This window comes from Anguilla rostrata, chromosome 14 (genome assembly GCF_018555375.3).
Source record: "Anguilla rostrata isolate EN2019 chromosome 14, ASM1855537v3, whole genome shotgun sequence".
In the NCBI taxonomy this organism is placed as follows: Eukaryota; Metazoa; Chordata; class Actinopteri; order Anguilliformes; family Anguillidae; genus Anguilla; species Anguilla rostrata.
This window is the reverse complement of record NC_057946.1, coordinates 17,117,906-17,131,112: the sequence shown is the minus strand read 5'-3', so window position 1 is coordinate 17,131,112 and position 13,207 is coordinate 17,117,906. Positions and strand designations below refer to the sequence as shown.

General features: G+C 38.5%; 1 protein-coding gene across 2 annotated transcripts; it reads left to right on the top strand.

The window, feature by feature from the left end:
- Window positions 1-2,750: 2,750 nt before the first annotated feature.
- Window positions 2,751-8,875, top strand: ptges (prostaglandin E synthase). Of its 2 annotated transcripts, XM_064307785.1 has the most exons (4): window positions 2,751-2,889; window positions 3,693-3,759; window positions 3,902-3,984; window positions 5,690-8,875. In XM_064307785.1, the coding sequence occupies exons 1-4, from the start codon at window positions 2,873-2,875 to the stop codon at window positions 5,937-5,939; spliced, it is 417 nt and encodes a 138-aa protein (XP_064163855.1). In that variant the 5' UTR covers window positions 2,751-2,872; the 3' UTR covers window positions 5,940-8,875. The 2 variants fall into 2 exon arrangements, with proteins under 2 accessions (XP_064163855.1, XP_064163854.1); XM_064307784.1 differs by lacking the exon at window positions 2,751-2,889 and having other exon boundaries at window positions 3,153-3,759.
- Window positions 8,876-13,207: the final 4,332 nt, after the last annotated feature.

Here is a 13,207-nt window from a genome sequence, read left to right as displayed (position 1 = left end):
CAGTCAATGACACAGAGCCCTGCACAGACCTGTTTTGTGTGTCATCCCTGTGATGAATTTCAGACTTAGCTGATATGTGTGGTACAGATTTACGATCAGGAAGTGATGAGAGATGCTCATGCTCTTCATGCCTTTCAAACAGCGGTCTTCCAAGGAGGCTGTCAGAGGCAATTCACCCATTCCATCATCACAGCCCAGTCACCACTCTCACATGGCTACACGGGTGAACGCCATTAAAGTTTGATTCACATAAGGTGGTCATCAAATATATAATTCACTCAGATTGTTTTGTGCTTTGTGAAGACTGAATGGAGTTCATTGCCTAGTGTCTGTCTCTCTCTTGTTGAGTCATGCTAAAGACTTCATGTGACTCAACAAGTCTGGTTAGATGTGGCGTTTCATTTTCAGGATGACTACCTCTAAAATGAGAAATAGAAGTCCTGAAGTCAGGCAGCAGATTTTACATTACATTACATTACATTATAGGCATTTAGCAGACGCTCTTATCCAGAGCGACGTACAACAAGTGCATAGGTTTCATGATGTAGAGGCGCAAAAGAAACACTAGAGTGAAGTAAGGATCGTAGTGCCAGAAGTGACCACATCGATCAGGACTCCAACCCTGTAGAGTAAGCTTGTTCAGCAAGCAAGAATCCTACCAAGTACAAACTAGCACTGGAATCACACCTAATCATACAAAAACAATCCTGCCAGATACACTAACATAATCAAATTATCCTAGCTAGGTACAGTGAGCTGAACTATAGGCTAGGGAGGGGTGGGGAGAGGTGCAGCCTGAAGAGATGAGTCTTTAGTCTGCGCTTGAAAGTGGTGAGATTCTCTGCTGTTCTGACCATCACGGGGAGGTCATTCCACCAGCGAGGGGCCAGGACAGACAGCAGACGGGAGCGAGAAGTGCAGACGTGAAGAGGGGGAGGTGCCAAGCGTCCAGAGGTGGCAGAACGGAGAGGTCTGGCTGGTGTGTAGGGTCTGATGATCCTCTGAATGTACCCTGGTGCTGACCCCTTAGCTGCCTGGTATGCAAGCACCAAGGACTTAAATTTGATGCGAGCCATAACAGGCAGCCAGTGGAGGTCAGTGAGCAGGGGGGTGACATGGGAATGTCTGGGGAGGTTGTAGACCAGACGCACTGCAGCATTCTGGATGAGCTGCAGGGGTCTGATGGACCCTGCAGTCTGTTGTCCATCACCACTCCAAGGTTTTTTGCGGTGGGTGATGATGACACCACAGTGTCCCCTAGGGAAATAGAAAAGTCGAGAAGGTTAGAGGATGGAGCAGGGATGAAGATCATCTCCGTCTTGCCTGGGTTCAGCTTAAGATGGTGGTTATCCATCCATTTTACATTTGATGAGTACAGTGATATTCTCTCAATTTATTTTGATAAAATGAAATGGTGGTAACCTTTGAGAGGGGATATAGACAGGCCAGTCACACAACATATTTTGTCAAAACATATTGTGCTATGTAGAAAAACAGAGAGGAGTGCATCTTTTGGAAGTGAGTAAAATCCACCAAGGTGCTCTCTGGTACAAGGGTGATGAAGTTGATGAAAAAAAGATAGCGACCAAGGCACTCTTGTTGTGAAAAAGTAAAAAGCCTTTATTGTATGGCTAATGCATAGCAAAGGTTAAAAACACGCACCTACACGTTGCGGCCCACTGGCCTTCATCAGGGTGACTAACCAGTAGTGAGGAAAAAGACAAAATTTATATAAGAAATGACATCATAGGCTTATTACCATAATAGATTGAGCAGATGACTAGAAGTGGAGGAAAAAATCCACATATTGAAAGAATATAAACTACAATATATGAAACACCATACAGTAAGTAATGTAGCAGAACATACCACATGAAAAATAAAAAATGTTCATACACACATGAGCTCATGTCCCCCCACAAGAAAGCCAAAACAAAACAAATTATAAGAAGGGAGAATAATCCATTTCCTCATTGAGACCTGGAAACACCATAGCTTTAAGTTGGAAAATCCAAAAGGTTTCCCATTGTAAGAGGCGTTTGAGACGATCCCCACCCCTCCGAGAACTAGGGACCACATCAAGGACATTGTGCATAGCACATTGTGCTATGCTTCCATCTTGTTGTCATAATACAGCAACTTATTCTACATTGCTAGCCCTAGTGACAGCACTTTGTTAATTGCTGAGCCCCTTGAATATTCAAATATTGCAAATTGGTACAGAAAACAAATTATACCATTTATCAATGCCCACTATATTTAAATGTCACATTATGATAAAAGAACGCCTTCTTTGGCTGATTCACAGGACCAATAGTAAAAGAACCCTTATCGGTAGGCAAATCCCAAACAGGCAGTGTATGCAAGGATACCTACAGACATTTTTAAGCTCAGTTTTCTGCAAGGAATAGTGGGGAAAAGCCTTCTGTTCTTAGTCTTCGTGCTGGCTTCAGGAAATGTTTGGAAACTTTTGTACCAGAGATGCTCAATCCTGTTCCTGGAGATCTACCTATAGGTTTTCATTCCAACCCTAGCAAAGCACACCTAATTCAATACCAAGTTATCTTGTTGAGCAGCTAATTAGCTGAATCAGGTGGTGTCAAATTAGAGTTGAAATGAAAACCATCAAAATGGTAGAGCTTCATGAACAGGATTGCTTTGTACCATGCAGACGTCAGTCAGCTTCTGTTCACTTACAGTATAGTAGGGATCACAAACTCAAATCCTGGAGTGCGGCTGTGTCTGCTGCCTTTGATGTGTTCCTGTACATAAATGCTTAATTTAAGTCATTGATTGACTCTACATACCTTGCCCTCATCTACCCAAATGAAGTATACTGGATTTTGCCTCAGTGCTGAACAGTTCTTGTGTAATGGTTTACATTAAATGGTAAATGGACTGCATTTACACTGCGCTTTTATCTAAACCACTTTACAACTGATGCCTCTCATTCACCCATTCACACACACACTCACACACCAACGGTGAAAGACTGCCATGTAATGTACGAATCAGCTCGTTGGGAGCAATTAGGGGTTAGGTGTCTTGCTCAGGGACACGTCGACACACCCAGGGCGGGGATCAAACCGGAACCCTCTGACAGCCAGACAACCGCTCTTACCTCCTGAGCTATATGTATAGCCTATTTTTTGAAAATCGCGCTTGCCTAGCTTCTTCTTATGCCTGCTCCAACGTTCTGTGTAATGTTTTCCATCCGATCATTTCTTCAGTCATAACAGACGGTATATTCAGTAAAAAGTGGCGGATTGTATACATCTCTATCCAATACGCTCGTTGAGTAGAATTGCGCAATCGCGTAATTCAGGGTAAACTGGCATTGGAAAATGTCTAAATTTGCAACGGTTATGACTTATTGATGCTGTTTTGGTATTTAAAATTGCAGAATATTCATGAGTAGCCTACTCACAGGCGTTGCACAATTCCAGCTGGTAGCCTAGCTCGCGATTAGAGCAATGCAAATCGTTCCGACAGCACAAAAAAAAAAAAAGAGAAAAGAAACACCAGTTAAATACGCCCGAAGACCATTATCTGTATTTCAGTACCGTGAACACTAGGGCTTACGCCTCTCATACTCTTCCCGGTGGAGACTTCATCAGTAGGCAGCTGTTTGTACTTGGGAATCAAGCAACCATGGTGGATAATGAAGTTTTTGCGTGTTTCGTTTTCTACAGCACGCTTCTTATACTTAAAATGTACATCCTTGCAATTATTACGGGGCAACAACGACTTCATCGAAAGGTAAGTAACCTAGTTTGCGAACAACTTGGACGAGGGTAGGCTATATACAAATAGCCTAGCCTATGAGCTAATTTATTTCGGTCTATAAAATAATTGATTTATATGCAAAAAAACATATCACATCATTTAACCTTTATTAAAGGCGTTCTGTAACCCTGAAGATGCCATGAGACACGGAGGACTTCAGTACCACAGAGAAGATCCCGATGTTGAGCGAAGTAGGAGGTGAGTTACTAAATAGCCTAATTATGAACCGGTGTCTACATTGAAGTGCTGTTTTTATCTGCAGGATAGCCTGTCTTGATTTTCAACTGTTTTGACCCGTGGGCTACAATGAGTGTTGGTTTTCAGGCACCTCAAATAATCAGTAGACTGCATGTTAACAACAATTATGGGATTATATTATATATAGAATTAGTTGTTTGACGCTTCTTATTGGCTTTTATTTATTTATAAAATATATTTTTGTAAAATGCTTTCTCGCAGAACCTATTTTATGTTTTTGAGCATCCCGAGAAATGACCCATAAGACCGGGATAGCTCTTTTTTTTTTTTGACACAACTAAAATTTTCCACTCCGAAGTCTGGATTCTAAAATGAATCACATTGAACATATCATTGACTATACACGCCATATTTCTACTTAAGCCATTGACAGTATTTACTACTTATCTACACAGTAATCAGTATATTGTTTGAAATAACAGTTCCAAGTTATTGCCGTTTTTAAAGGCAAGGATGGTTATGGTTAAAATCTGCTATGCCGGATTTTCCCGTTATCACAAGGGGAGGGGAACTAAAACAATATTTTTACAGCATGGGCTTGGGTGTGAGAGGAAATTACTTCTTGGTTGGTCTTGAGTGCTTCTCCTGTGCATGACTCTTGTGGACTTTCTCATTGGTCCTCTGTGCCAGTCACAGGAAGCGTTTCTGTATGATTTGTTCAGAAAAAATGTAATAAATAAATAAATAAAAAAACACAAGATTACAGCATCAGCAGCCATCCTTAGAGAAACCCTCTGAAATATCATATAACTATTTCTTTGGCAGTTGTCTTGTTTTTTGTTCCTAGGATTTTAATGTTATGTATCCAATGCATATATTGGTTGTAAATCAATTTAATGAAATGCTTCCTGGATAACCTGTCTTTAACATTTTTGTTAGATAATCTAGTTGCCTATTGTTTAGAAAGGAAACAGGGATCCTCAACCTTCCCCTGCATAAATAAATAAAAAAAAAGTTATCAGAATAAGTTTTAGGAAAGGATTTGTTTAATACATGTATAGGGCAGTGCTGACGGTGCAATTAAAGCACAGCTTTCCAGTCTTTTAGTCTGAGAGAAACTTTTAGTCAGTCGAGCTGTTCCAAAATGGTGGAAATCATATTGGAGGATAATCACACGTCCTGTTTTAATGTTGAGTTTCTACCAGGAAGGTGTGTCAGTCTCTTAGGAAATTAGAAACCCTTGATGAGAAACCAGATGAGGACTCTAGACTGATGTTTCTGGTTGTGTGTGGTTGCCTGTTTTCTCTGATTTCAGTTATGGGCAAACATGATGATGTACAAGAAATAAAGCAATAGTTTATCATATTTTCTACTCTGGTGGTATGCTACCACATATTTAGTACACACTTTTGATTTTTGAATACAAAATGTTGATGTCTTTGTGCTGATTCATATTGTCTGTGTAACATTGTGCCACATTGCATGGTTAATTTTAATTTCATTTATGAAACAATATTCAATTGAAATAGCATTGTTGTTTATTCAATTAATCTGAGGTATGTAAAAAAAAAAAACTACTGATGATTAAAAACTCTGGAAGAAAAATATAAACATTGCATAATTTTGCAAAAATAAAAACAATTGTCAATATGTAGTGTGTGGGTTGATACAGAAAACTGAATATTTTTTGTGTGTTTATTTTTAGGGCCCATCGAAATGACATGGAGAACATCTTCCCTTTCTTGTTTCTGGGTGCAGTGTATTCCATAACCGAACCCACTTTACTTATTGCCCGAGTTCATTTCCAAGTCTTCTTTCTTGCACGAATTATGCACACTGTTGCATATTTGTTTGCCCTGAAAGCCCCTACTCGCTCTGTTTCTTACACAATCGGCCAGGTGTCCTGCCTTTCCATGCTAGTGCAGATCCTCCTCACTGTGGGTTCACACTGGTGAAATTATGTCAGCAGCACCCAATATCAGGGACATTGGTTCGCAATTTTGAATGCATAGCAGGACAACAAATGAAAAATGTGCTCTGTGTTCTATTTGTCATGCTATTTTATAATGTTCCTTAGTTGTCATCTATACAAGATGTCAGTATTTGAAGAAGACAAAGCCCTTGAATTCACACATGAAGGTTTTTATAAAGGTTCTTGCCCCCCCTCCCATATTAAAGTTCAGCAAATCAAAGGATTTAAAAAACTATTAATTAAACTTGCATTCATTAGCCAACAAGCTATTTGTGAAGGTGAATAAGTGAATTTTAATTTACATATGTTTGCAGGGAACATTTTATGTAAATTTATCATTTTGTTTCATCACTACTTATCACGGTAGCATGACAGTGTTTGCTGTGACCTACCCATCGCTCTGTATTCAAACAGGATGTGAAACTTGTTTTAAATGACCTGACTGAGCTGGTCAAATATGGGACTGGGCTGGAATTTAGACAGCTCAGTGTGAAGGGCCTGCTGGAGCGCAGTGAATGTTGTGATGTGTGCTTTTGTCTTGTTCAGGCTTGATTGCTGCCGTGCCCTTCAGGGAAGGTTTTCTGTTGGCTTCTGAAGCGACTGCTTTATGACCAGGGTTATGCAGTGTCTGAAAGGCACTTTATAGGAGGTATTTTTAAGCTTTACAGTTGATGCACAGGGTGCCATTTACTGGAATGAACCGTAACATTTGTAGATACACTGTTTATCAGTTATCAACCTGTTACCCATACGTATAATGATATTACTTTGTGCTGATACAGTTTTGTTAATCAAACATCGTAGCATAACAATAGAACTTTAAAGCATTTTGAAGATCCTGAATGTGTTTCTTAATGTGTTATATACATCCTGAATGTGTTTTGGTGTAGAAAAATAGCTTTTAATAGAGAGGATTATTTCCTTTCATTAATATGTGGCTATGTACAATTACAGAAGAAAAAGGATGAAAAAAAGATTCACACTTGAAAGGAAAAATAAGATTAATATATTTGTGATAAAGAACAGTTTTTACTTATAAAAATATTTATAGAATGTTTATTTTTATTTTATAATGACAAACTGTTGTCAATAGGAAAGAGTCAGTGAGATGCAGTATTGAAAAGGTGTTGGGATGTATCTAAAATGATTTGTAAGTTGAAGATGAGCACTGTATTGTGGGTTTCTCTCAGTGGGTTGGTACTGTGGGGTCTAGAACAATATACTTGAGAGAGCATGATGAAACCATGTGACGCCGCATTGCCTAAATTAATCATTGATTTGTAACCTAGTGCAGTATTCATTTCTTATGTATTTCATGTTATCATTCTGCTATTTGACACATTTTCTTTTTCAATGTAATTTGCATGGAGGTAGGATTGGATTAGGTATTAACTGATATTATTAAGAATAATTATTTTAATAAAGCTTATTGCTTTTTGCTTGTTTTATCAAGGAATGCAAAAAATGTACCTATGGAATTACAGAATTTAGAAGAAACCTTGATTAACTTAACAAAATATTTATTTTACTACTGTTGCGACTGCTTTTATTTTATTTCCATTAACTTCTGCTTCAACAAGTAATTAATTCTACAAATAATTGCTTCTGTTTTATGAGACACATGCAATACTGTCCTCTTATCTATGTTTCTTAAAGATGGAAAGATATTTAGGAATAATTATTTCTTCTCATATGTCTAGTTGCTTAATATGGTGGAATATTGTCAAGTTGTAGAGGACATATTAAAAGTAATAGGAAATGTTTTATTTCCTGGTTTATAGATCAAAGGTGTGAAACACAAAAGATATTGTATATGTGAGGCAATCCATCAGCAAATGTAAGCTTGCATTTCAGATATATCTCTGAATGGAAAAGCTAGGCATAGTATTGAGCCAATGCGATATTCTGTTTCGTGTGTTTAAATGTATGAGCCAAGGTCATCTGCTGGTATGCAGAAGGAATTTAAGAATCCATCCTGTTTGTACCTTCCAGCTCCTGAATAGCCCTTTGAGAAAAGTCTGTACCTGTGTGGTAAAATCAAAAAAGGGAGAGTGGTCAGCCTTTTTCTTCTCATTAAGGCACACCTTTCTACTTTTGACAATGTTTATACTATTCTAATAGCTTAGCTTTATGTTAAATTAAAGTATGTTTTAGCATTAAATCGACTTAACTTTGAGTTTTCAAGTGTCATTGTTATTATAATTTTTCAGGAGTTATCTAGTGAAGCAGGAGGATCTGCTTTCCAATGCTGGAGAGATGTTATGTGCTAGGCCCAAGGCCCAGATTGCAGTCCTTTACATATCCAGGGCTTTATTCCAGCATTCTTCCCTGAGTTACATAAAGGCCTCTGGACTGTACCCGAGGGGCTGGAAAGGGGAAGAGCCAAACATGGGTTGTTTATTTTACTGCTAAGACTTCAGTGAAAATGAACTCTCTCTCTCACACACACACACACACACACACACTCTCACTCCTCTCTCACACACACACACTCTCACTCCTCTATCTCACACACACACTCATTCCTCTCTCTCTCTTTCTCTCTCCCACACATACATACAAAGCCTGTCTTTACCATCAAAACCAAAAGCGTAATTATTAGTATTATCCTTACGCTTTAATGTAAACGGTTTAGTGTTTGGTTTAATGAAGGTGACTACCTGTTTTAACTTGTCTTCTGCTTACAAGGGAAAATTTAAAATGCTCTCGTCCACAGACACGCAATACTCTTTGTGGAAGAGAGATTACCCTGCTTCTGCCTATATATTCCCTTCTCACGGGATGAGTGCAATGTAATGTGAAGTAAAGCTTTCAATTCTCTGCTGCCACTTCCTGTCTGTCCTGAGCTTATGTTTCCTTGCGAATGTAGTGATTTAATAATCTCTACTTCTATATAATAAATTATGCTTTGGTCACATACCCAATGTGTACTGATTTCATTTGACAGTGTAAGAAAATTTTTTTAACACAAAGATCACTTTTCACTTATTTGTTAGTCCCTCGGGTAGAAACAATTTTTATTTTTATTGCAGCTTTATATCCCTGGACAAAATCCATTATGACAGATTATGTTCAACAAATGCTTTGTGTTGGTTTTAGGTGCCATCTGGTGGTCAGTGTATTTTTTGAGAGCAATTTAGCTTTTTCTCTGATTTGGTTTGTATGAATCCTGGAAGATAATATGCTGCCTCAGTTGTACAAGAAATTATATTTATTTTCTTTGGCGGTGGAATTAATAGATTTGTTTGCGTGCATGGGTGCTTAAACAGGAGGAAATGTCTCCTTTGGCCAGTACAGTTACTGATTGACCACTAACCTACACCACAAATTTTAAATGAACATTTCCAAAAAAATACTTAATACCTCCTGTATGTAGTGCACCCCCTTTGGCTTCTTACTGTTTTTACATAATTGACTGCCACCTAGTGGTGGTAAAAGGTCATTTTCTCTTCTGGTGTTTAGATGACAGTCCATTTGGATGGTGACACAATTATTGTTGTTTTGGCCCTGTACTCTAGCACATTGGATCTGAAATGAAACAAAGAAGGTTAAAGTGCAGAATCTTTTAATTCTAACCATTTTTATAAATAGTTCCCCCATTTTAGGGGACCAAACCTAATTAGACAAATTATATTCTTAAATAAACTCATATTTCGTACTTGGTAATCCTTCTCATCCATCTCTGCCTGAAGTCTGAAACTAATAGACATAATCAAATCCTGTTCCTGTCTCAGGCCTGCTTGTACTGCAACCATCTTTAGTTCCTGTTTGTTCCAGAGACTTTTTGCCTTCAGTCTTCTCTTCAGCAAGTGAAACGCATGTCCAATTGGGTGTTTGACTTGTAAATTGATGTAAATAAGGATGTAAATTCCCACAAATTGAAGCTGACAGTCTGCACTTTAAGCTCTTATTCATTATTTCACTGCAATATACATTCATAAAATGTGCCGAAACAAAAAATGTATAGAGCCAAAACAACAAAAATTGTGTTACTGTCCAAATACTTATGCATGACATATAAACTTTAAAAAACTCAATTATGATTTATAGTTAAAAATGTGTCATGTAAAAGACTAGTTATCTTTCTCTTATTACATACTAAATGTTTATTGCTGGAGAACTGATGTTTTTCCAATTTCTTTTAGCTTTGGGTTCCTAATTTCAGGTACTGCTAAAAAAATAAAAGCCACAATTTTACTGCGGGACATTTAGCTTTAACTGGTTTTGGCAAAGACTTTAGAAAAAATCTGTCAGAACAACCGCAAATCGTTCAGAAATAGATTGTTACCAAACTACATAGCTGAAGGAGTGTAACACTTTGTTTTCTTAAGATTATAACATTTTGAGAGATACACAGTGCAAAGATACATGAAAAAAAACAAGTCAATTAATGAATACTTAAAAAAGTGCACGTAAATTAAATGCAAACCAGTAAGTTGACAGCTATGTTTACAACTTAGAGAAAGCCTGCCCATAAACCCACAGGTTTGGAAATTGATGCATTGTGTCCTGAAAAACGATGTATTTCCACAAGCCACATTGGCAGCTAATGATGGTAACGTACGACCTTAAAGTGTCCTGATGAGTCTCCTCCAGGTGTCAGGCCTCAAAGTGATGTTGGAGACGTTGGAGAGCGTTCTACTATGGTCACCAGCTGCTGGCTGGCACACTGCAACCTGGCAGCTTGGCAGTGGTGGCACAGTGGTTGGGCTGCTTGTAGGTTATGTAATGGAGCATCTGCTGTTTATTTGCTGTGTACACAGTGCAGCACTCTTTGGGGTGTCTTGGGACTGCTGCAAAACTCACTGCCAAGGCAATGATTGTGTTCCTAAATCAAGGACACAGTGTTCCGTTCCTGTTCCATCTGAAGATGAAACTATTTTCTGTAAGAGTCCAGTTCCTTTCTCAACATTTTTAGTCTTTTGGGCTAATGTGACTGTTACTGTAGCTCACATGAAAAGCATGAGAATAATTATCCAGCCCTCCAGTACCCTCATCACACATGGACAGCACCTGGGTCAATCTGGGTCTTCGACACGTTTCTGTTAACCTCAGTTAGTTTACATGTGCATGAACACTCCTATTAATTACACCTAATGTCTTATCAAGCAACTGTCTCCAAATGAAACTCCATGTGTATAGCCCATTACACCAAAAGAATTGCATCTACATGATGATAAAATTGAAATCATATGATTTGTTCCGACTGCTGACTTCTGACTAGTCCATTCGGCCGTTGAAAGTTTAACAGCCTGTGTAAATAAGAAGGGAACACATTCATTGACAATTATGATCATGAAGGTGATTTTAACTCATTAGCATAATGACGATCAAGAAAGTTGTTTTTGGAGGAATGATCATTGTGCTCATTGGGTCAGTGGTAACTAACTCTGTTCCTGGAGAACTACCATCCAGTAGGTCTTCGTTTCAACCCTAATTTGGTACACCTGATAGTACTAATTAGTAGCTGAACAAGATCACTAGCTGTTGAATGAGGTGTACCCTGTTAGGGTTAAAGTGAAAACCTACAGGCTGATATATCTCTAGCTATCTTTTATTGCTTATTCTACTGGCTGCCAGTAGTTCTTTTTAAAAGTTTGGGTTTAGAAAACAGCTGCCAACAGTTCCATTAACACTGATCTTGTTGATCAGTGTTGATCCAACTGCAACTGTTCCACAGCCAACATTAACAGAGTACACTTTTTACTGTAAAACTAACAGCAGAAAAATCTCTGTAACACAGGTCATTTAACTATTGCCATTATTCAGTTCAGATTGTATGAGACCCACTTTCAAAAGAGACTGTGTTTTCATAGTCACCCCTTTACATCTGTGTAGTCACATTTTTTGTTATGTTGTTTCATTTTAAAATGATTATATAATGAAACAAAATCTATCTGATGGTTTTCATATGCTTTCCCAATTAGCAAATCTTCCCTTATGACAAAATCACGTTAAAAAACCAAATGTGCAAAAACCACATGTGAAGAGTATGCATGAACTATAAAAAGAGTCCCATTTTAAAGATGAGAGCAGGAAATGGTAAACTATGCTATTTGAAATTCAAGTTTTGTTTTGGGCAGCACGGTGGCGCTGTGGGTAGCACTGTCAAGCAAGAAGGTCCAGGGTTCGACTCTGGCCTGGGCTTTTCTGTGTGGAGCTTGCACATTCTCCTTGTGTCCGTGTCGGTTTCCTCCAGTTACCTCCCACAGTCCAAAGACATGCAGGTAGGCTAATTGGAGACTAGATTGCCCATAGGTAGGAGTGTGTGGGTAAATGGAGTGTGTGAGTAAATGGTGTGTGTGCCCTGCGATAGATTGGTGGCCTGTCCGGGGTGTATTCCTGCCTCTTGACCAATGCATGCTGGGATAGGCTCCAGCGACCCTGCCCAGGATAAGCGAATATTGATAATGGATGGATGGATGTTTTGTTTTAATGTGTGAAAACTGTAGTGATTTCATGTTACATTTTGTTTTCACACGTGGAAATTTTCATTCACATGTGAAAATGTCCAGTCCACATTTTCCATGTGACATTTTCTTTTTGTCTGTGAATATCTTAATTCACATGTGAAAATGTTAAATTCAGGCAAATTGTACATGTTATTTTTTCCATAAGGGATGTTCCATTTTGTTTACTAATATATAGAGGTATTGATAAGATATTATCATGTTAATTGAATGAGTTGAATGAGTTAAATTTGAAGAAGTCAATATTAACTTAGTTCCTCATCAGATCATCAAATCTCACTGGCCATGTTTTTCATCAGCATGCATGCACACACGCACACACGCACACATGCACGCACACACACGCACACGCACACACACATTCACAATAACATATGTTACGTCCCCAGCCTCTGCTTACCTGGATAGTGCAGGTGGAAGTAATACCTAATTGCTTAATTGCTTGATTGCCTCCACCTGCCTGTGGCCCAATATAAACCCTGCAGCATGAGGCTGGGGAGATTCTCCTTTCAGGTTTCTTTTGTGTGCGGCTTGTGGTTTGATTTGTGGTTTTGGGTTTGTAGTTTTTGTGAAGACCGTTTTGTTTGAACTTTGTGGGTTTTCCTTTGTTTTAGTTTGTGATTAGTTCGTTATTTATTCTAATAAATGTCTGGGTTTGTGTTTTTAGATCAGTTTCTGTCTTGTTTTTGGTATTTTGGACTCTTTTGTTGCGGCCCTGCGAGCCGGCCGTAACACATACCACAGTCCAATTTCCATGATACAGTGCAACCTGCTAGTAAAA

Excerpts from the sequence above, each read along its gene's own strand:
- ptges (XM_064307784.1), top strand. The coding sequence starts at position 3,652 with ATGGTGGATAATGAAGTTTTTGCGTGTTTCGTTTTCTACAGCACGCTT. Across the intron at positions 3,760-3,901 it reads AACAACGACTTCATCGAAAG|GCGTTCTGTAACCCTGAAGA; the intron begins GTAAGTAACCTA and ends CCTTTATTAAAG. Across the intron at positions 3,985-5,689 it reads GATGTTGAGCGAAGTAGGAG|GGCCCATCGAAATGACATGG; the intron begins GTGAGTTACTAA and ends GTTTATTTTTAG.